Here is an 8024-nt window from a genome sequence, read left to right as displayed (position 1 = left end):
TCAGTAAATTGTAATTTAAAGATATAAAAAATAGCTTCTACATTTATAGCAAAAATAAATACTACATGTCTCATCTGAGGAGTAACAGTAGCTAACAAACAGCAACAACAACAAGGACAACATTAACATGAACTTTACTTGTGCATGCACACACACAAACGCAAGCACACTCACCCACACCCACACACAAACATATGCCTGAGCAATTAATTATATTGACTGATCTGTATACTGTATATATATATATATATATATGTATATATATATATATATATATATATATATATATATATATATATATATATATATATATATTTTTATCATGTACATATACAGTACAGCATTACTGATATCTTAAATATTTTAAGCATTCAAGAAATTTATCAATACGATGTAATCATCTTAATTTGACATCAGATATTTTATAATTTCCCCCAAATCAGCCATATTTTATGGAAATAAAAAAAAATTTAATCACCAAAGTCAATCTGCTTAAATGTGAAGAGAATGTAAACTGAACCAAACAAACCACAAAAGTTTCTAGTTACAGGGGTCTTATTTAAAAAGACACCATCTTAAATCAACAAATTAGAGGTAGTTGTGCAAGCTCTTGGAAAAAGCATCAGGCAGACTTTTGTAGTTAAGAAACTGCTAAAATTGCTGATGAAATGATACTGCTGCCTTCATATACATGAGACTACCAAAGTAAAGTATAATTAAAGTATTTTTACAAAGTTCATTTGATATTAAATCATCATACTTTGAACAAACACTAACCACTTACACAAAAATGTAGCACAAGGCAAGTATTTGATTTTGCCATACCCTGCATATTTGATACTCCTACTCATTAAAATGGGAGAAGGTTCTGAGTATTTGACAGCAAAATTGTCATTCCAGCAAAGCTACAGCCCCAACCATTACTGCCTCCCCACTGAAGCACTCTTCTTAACATTTAATCTTTCACTCCATCCTCATTCTATCCACTCACAACTCCATTTATTCATTCATTCATTTACCTCTACCCCTCTGATTTTTATTTTCATTTTTTCATTCACCCAATCTCCTTTCATTAACACATCCACCTCATACTTTAGGTACAACCAACCAACCATCCATTTAGTTGATGGTAAAAAAAAAAAAAAAAAAAAAAAAAAAAAAAAAAATCATTACCTGAACTTCAGCAATGCAGTTTGAAAAGGAAAATATCTTTCATATCAACTTTATAATTACCTTCAATGAAATTTCAACATAACTGTAATAAAGGACACCAGTCCCGTCTCAGCACTTTTGATATTAAAGAACAAAATATGCCCTATGTCAGGAACAGTATTATCAAACCACAAAATCTACAAGTTGCAATATACTGTAATAAAATAACCTTGTTGTGTTGGTGAAGAATACAGTTTACAGTTCATCCTTTGATTCAGGCTTGGTTGGAGTGGGTTCTTGTGCTTCCTTTGCCTCTGCTGCCTTGCCTTCTCGGATCTCCTTCATCTTTTCTATGAGCATGGTGTCCTTCCAGGGGGTAAGGTCACCAGGAGGAAGCTTGGAGCAAGGCACTAGTGGGTTACTGAAAAGTTAAAGTAACTTAATATAAGACCAATTAACCACATCAGATACCTGACATCAACATTCACACCTTTTCTTTACAATTATCAACAACTGAAGGAAGGTAGAAATTATTGGTATACCTATATACTAAAACCATATTTAATGTGTAGATGCAGTCTCCTCATCCAAGGCCAATACTTCTACCTTCAGTTCTTCACAGTAAACTATTTCAATGTGGGTATAATTTCTACCATATATCCACTCACTCGGTGTAGTGCTGCTATCGGGTGTCTGCCCTTTCCTCTCCTCCATCCTTCTTTCCTTTCATCCTCTTTTGTCTTTCTCTCTTTCATTCTTTCCTCATCCTTCTGCCTACAGGTGACTTTACACTCCCTCTTCTGTCTTTCTTTCCTTCATTCTTTCCTCTTCCTTCTGCCTGTGGGTAACTCTACACTGAGTGACAAGCCAAATGGTTTCCTGTACACCAGTGCCCATATTAATAAAAACTCCTAGGAGTAAAAAGTTCCTCTCAAAGTGAAATTTGGCTCCTAACTTCTAGAAGTACTCCTAAAAGTTACTTTCAACTCCTAAGTTTACTTGTAAAATCGCTAAAAAGTGAAAGTCCTCCACAAGGACTTTTAAGGAGTTAGTAGGGCTTTTAGCGACAGTAAACACAGTAGCTGCGTTCCTCAAACACTAAGAGACAAGACAACATAGACCATGGCTGACCGACACCACCCACCAGGCAGAAATTTTCGAGTTTGGAAGGATGCATTCATGGAAAATGATGATCAAGACCTTGTAGGATGGTACCGTTTCGATCGTGAGGGCATTCTGTTTATTACTGATTTAGTAAGAGATGTACTGGAAAGGCCCACACCACACATTGAAACCATCCTCTCACATCTGAGATGAAAGTGTTGATACTATTAAGGTACCTTGCAACTGGAAAAATGCAGCAGTGTAATTGTGATGACTTTTGGCCATCACAGCCATCAGTGAGCAATGTGACAGTAGAAACACTCTATGCTCTAACTGCTCCACACATTGTTAAGAGATTTGTGAAGTTCCCTCATACACTCCCTGAACTACAAAGAAATGAAAGAAAATTCAGGCGAATTGCTGACTTTCCTGGGGTAGCTGGTGTGATTGATGCGACTCACATACGAATTGTGGCACCAAACCAGTATGAACAAGTGTATGTGAATAAGAAAAATTACCACAGCAGCTCCTTTCCTTTGGAATGGATTGCATAGCACTTCCTCTCGCAGTCATCCGGTGTCCGAGATCCACGTGAGGTAGCAGCATTCACGGCATTTGCAATCTCGGCCCATGCCTGCTTTTTAATGTCCAAGGTGTTCCCGGGCCGAATTTCCCTTTTATAATTCTTTTTCTTTCTCCAATGCCAACTGCCAGCATGAGACACTCTTCCTCCTGAATTTATCTGCGGCCGTGGTATCTTGAAATTGTGCCATTATTGACGGTCACTGTACCATGTACACACGATGCCCCAGTGGTAGCAGGCACGATCAGCTGACCACACGATGTGTTTGCATTTTATCCATTTTATCAACATTCGTAAAGAATCATAATATATGATCAAATAGATGTTGTTTCTATATATAAAAACTAGTTTTTCATTTTCAAACTACTTACTGATACTCTAAGGCTTTGTAATGGTAATTTTTTAAGTACATTAAGCAGAGATTCTTTGTGTTGGTAACACTTCATGGTAGGAGTGAAATTACTACTATGAGTCCTCCTAGGAGGAACTTTTAGAAGCAACTCTCAGCTACAACCACTTTTAGTATTAATTTTAGGAGTACTTCTATAAGTTTTTTTTAATACTGGCACAGGAAACCATTCACTACACTGGATGGTAACTACATAACCAAAATTTTGGCATCTAGTGGTTTAGTGAGTAATTATGGAGCTCCAATCAGACTGAGCCAGTGAAGGTTTATATCCAAGGGGTGGCTGGGGTTTATTGCTCACGTAATGCCACTCAGGGATGAGTGAGGCTGGTCACTCTCATCTTAAATATCAGGACCAACTTGCCTAGCCCCAGGCTCTTACGCTCCTCATGGGACAATGTAGGACTGGATGATGGATGGATGGATGATGAACTGTTTATTGTATCAAAACCTGGATCCAAATGAAATGTAATGTACTTCTTTTGCCTTATCAGGTACATACTATTGAAACAATGTGGGATTACAGAAACAAATGCATCAACTTGAATGAGACAGACCCATGGTTCATCTAATTAGCTTTATATAGAAGGTAGAGATGATTATTTATTCAGTTTCTTTCCCTTTCATGATCTCTACCCAATTTCTCCAAACAGCTGAAGTGGAGAAACTGCCTCACAAATTACACATACACTGTTTATGCGAGGGATGCACAAGCAACTCACGTGTCTGAGGGAGGAAGGAAGGCATTCTTGGGTACAGCAGTGAGCTCTAGGTTGTGGCAGAGCAGGTGAGCCAGTGTAACATTCTTAATGTAGTCCTTCTGCTCTCCGGTTAACATGCTTGTCTCGTGTTCCCAGAACAGGCGGTTTCCATTCTTCAGACGTGCAAACTGATCAGCCTGACGTGGAGAGTGACGTGATTAAGGAATCTACTGTACATCACAGCGCCTGAATATAAGAATATATGGACACTGTTGGACATATTAGTATACATACAGTGGAAAACAGTGTTAATAATATACAGTACTGTAATCTCATATACAAAATACATGAGACGGCATTACATTGCAATACAAATTCAATTAAAATCTGTGTTAGAAGTATATATCTGTGCAGTACTTGAAAGAACACAAAACAAAAGTACCACAATGTACAGTCATAAGAAAAAGTATCATTACCTCCAGGACTGTTCGATGCAAAAATGAACATTAGCTGGGCTATGTGGGAGGGTCCATGCTATTCGCCCCTCCCTATCTAGTGTTGCCATATCATAATCCCATTACAAGAGTTGGAATAATGAGCAAGAATGAGCCAAATGGCGGGGAAATATACAGGACGTGTTTGCGTTACCCTGAGCACCCCACCAGGGATTAATAATGAAACTCGCCACGTTTATTATTTTCCAACTATTCAACACTTATTATCTATAGAATACAACAAATAAATTATTTTGAAGGGTATTAAATCTATAGGGTTCAACTTTTTTTTTTTTTCTATCTATCTATCTATCTATTGCCAGACGCCTCAATCCCGCCTCCAAGTCGCCCTGTCCCCCGCCATTTCACTGCCCTGCTCCCAACTCACACCCCCCTCTCTCATATACCTCTCCACCCCATCCTAGGCCTCCCCGTCTCTCTTCCCCCCTCTTTTTTATTTGTATGATAGTCTACCAGGGGTGCACGAGTTCATTTGTTTGCTTTAGATGGGTGGTTAAATGCTTCAGAGTTAATATGGATGGGGAGTGGCTGAGTTACTGGCATCCATGCGTCGACGTCTAGAGGCTGTTTTGGAATCAGGGGGTGGGTAATTAAGGCAATGAGATTGAACACGTATTATTCTTTTCCTTCTACTCAACATTTATTATAAGCATAAAGCAATACATATCATTATTACACTGAAATTTACCAACTGGCTTCTACTGGCTGAAATACTATCATACGTCTGGCATGAGTGCACATACTTATTGCCCATCTGCATGTGTGTTGCCAACTCTACACCATTCTGTTATATTTTTATTTAATGAATTAGGTGCCGGAGAATAAAACCTATTGTCTCTATTCACAAAGGCCACACGATCTAATTAGCTTTTATTACCTCTAGCACAAATTCTAATATCTGTGTCTCACATAACCGACACTGACGGGTTTGCAGTACGAACTTTCTAGTCCCCTCAATCCATGTCCTTGTGTCACAGTGCATAACTCTGAAGGGTAACGATAGTTTTTCTTATGACTGTACAGCAATACCGTAAATCATCATCATCATCATCTGGACCTCCTTTCCCAACCTGGGGCAGGGTGAGGAATAGCAATGTCCAGACAGCCCAAATCTGCCCAATCCAATGGGCCACTTCCATTCACTCATCATTCAAGCCCCTGGAATCCTGGCTCTATCGGATAAACCACAAACATTCACCACGCTCTGTAGCTTCACATAAACTTATCCGATTGGTTTCAGGGAATACCTAAATAATCAAGGAAAAAACTATGGTGTTAAAAGGATATACCTGTAGTGCTTGAACTACTTTACACTGTACCTGATACTTCACAGCTATCTATCTATCTATCTATTGCCAAACATCTCAATCCCATAAGGGGTGGCCACAAACAAATTTCCCCCACATTGCCCTGTCCCCTGCCATTTCACTGCCCTTCTCCCAGCTCACATCCCCCTCTTTCATAAACCTCTCCACTCCAACCCTCCATCTCATCCTTGGCCTCCCCCTCCTTCTCTCTTCTCTCTCACATACACCCTCCTCGATAGTCTCTCACTCTCCATCCTCTCCATATGGCCAAACCACCTCAGTGTATTTCTTCTAATGCTTTCTATCACATCTACATCCACAGCACAATGCTCCTTCACTTCCTCATTTGTTCGTCTGTCTCTCCATGCAACTCCACATGCTCCTCTCAAATAACTTATTTCCACTGCTCTCACTCTTGACTTGTGTCCTTCCAACAAGGTCCAAGCTTCACTTCTATACGTTAGAGTTCGTATCACAATACTGTCATGCAGTGACTTTTTTACTTCCATGCTCACTTCCCTGATTTTTATCACTGCTTTCAAGGAACCAGCAACCTTTCGTCCTTGTTGTAAACTTTCGAGCTTTCGAGCACTTCACCCTCCAAACTTCCATCCTTACTCATAACACTATCCAAGTACTTAAATGCACTCACATTTTCCATTTCCTTATCATCCTACCTCAATGTACATCCAGTGAGATCATTTCTCTCTAAGACGATAACTTTACTCTTCCCTACACTCACCTTTAGATTCCATTTCTTACACACTTTCCAAAACTCATTCATCAAGCCTTGCAGTTCCCCTTTGTCTTCACTTCACAATACAGTATCATCTGCAAACAACAATACAGGGAGCTTCCATATGCTGCCTTTTCTAATTAGGGCCACTTCAACATCCGCAGCCCTACCTTGTATCTCCTTTATAACCCCTTCCATATACAGATTGAACAACCATGGAGACATGACACATCCCTGTTTCAATCGAACATTCAAACAGAAAAATTCACTCACTTCACTATCCACACACACTGCAGCCTTAGCACCCTCAAACACACTCTTCACGGCATTCAACAACTTCCCATCTACTCCATATATTCTTAATATTTTCCACATTCTTTGCCTATCCACCCTGTCATATGCTTTCTCCAAAGCCATGAAGGTTGCATACAACTTCTTTCTGTTCTCTAGGAACTTTTCCACTAAAGACATAAGGATGAATATCTGATCTAAACAGCTTTTTCCCTTCCTAAAACCTCTCTGTTCTTCACCAACTGATTGCTCTGTTATTTCCCTAACTCTGTCAATAAGTATCCTACCATATACTTATCCTATTACACTAAGAAGACAGTTGTTACAGGTATATGCAGAAATTCTTGCACAAGGAAATATTAATGTAACCATCAATGTGCACAACAGTATACTGTATGTGAAAAAACAAATGAACATAGTGGAAAAGTGGGATGAGAAAGAAAAGAATGGTGGAAAGAAGTAAAAAGAAAAGTGTGGTGGATGAAAAGAGAAACAGTGGAAGGAGGAAGAAAGGAAGAGCAAGAGTGGGCAAGGGCAGAGTCTGGAATACACTACAATTACCATGACCTCCACTGGTAAAATACATAAAATAATACTGATACTGCTATCACTTTTATCATCAGCTAATCTATCAATACTGCCTCAAATATCCACATATTCTACTAGCACTACTCCCTCACAATATTGTCCTCACATCTGCCATGACCATCACAACTATCATTATCATCACCACTGAAACACTTCCATAAACTATCAATACCAACACCACTCAATATTTCTGGGCAAGTATTACCGCTAGCTACCATTATTACTCACATCTAACACTCAACCACATCTAGCACTCTTTCTCAACCACCACCATAATAGCAACCCATCTCTCACGCCAAACACTACATCCATAACCAACCAAGAGCAAACAAGGGATTAATCTTCAGTAGTTACCACTATTGTAGCTGTCTCACCATTACCATATAATCACTACCTACCTCATCACTATTTACCAACAACCACAATCACAGCTGTTACTACCACTCAACTGTAATCCTTCTGCAACCAGACAACCACCTACCTAACCAAGAACCATGACTACCATTAATTTCAGCAGCACCACAATGGCTACAGCAACTCTCAATTCACCCTCACAACCACCACCACAATTACCAACACCACAACTCTCAACCACATCAACATGACCTTCACACTACACATCTCTCACAAGCTTGCAT

At 39.2% G+C, this 8024-nt stretch overlaps 1 protein-coding gene across 1 annotated transcript in view; it reads right to left on the bottom strand.

Annotated features, from left to right (window-relative positions):
- Window positions 1–1180: 1180 nt before the first annotated feature.
- Window positions 1181–8024, bottom strand: part of LOC145405461 (peroxidase-like) — a 45161-nt gene continuing 38317 nt past the window's right edge. Inside the window, exons 14-15 of the mRNA XM_080276806.1 lie at window positions 3971–4146; window positions 1181–1573 (exon numbers count right to left, since the gene is read on the bottom strand). Coding sequence (XP_080132932.1) covers window positions 1408–1573; window positions 3971–4146 — 342 coding nt within the window. The 3' untranslated portion in view covers window positions 1181–1407. The remainder of the gene's footprint in view (window positions 1574–3970; window positions 4147–8024) is intronic.

This window comes from Coenobita brevimanus, chromosome 67, assembly GCF_032717465.1.
Source record: "Coenobita brevimanus isolate Jiangsu-jjx chromosome 67, ASM3271746v2, whole genome shotgun sequence".
NCBI lineage: Eukaryota > Metazoa > Arthropoda > Malacostraca > Decapoda > Coenobitidae > Coenobita > Coenobita brevimanus.
The sequence above is the reverse complement of the archived record's forward strand: the minus strand, read 5'-3'. Positions and strand labels throughout refer to the sequence as shown.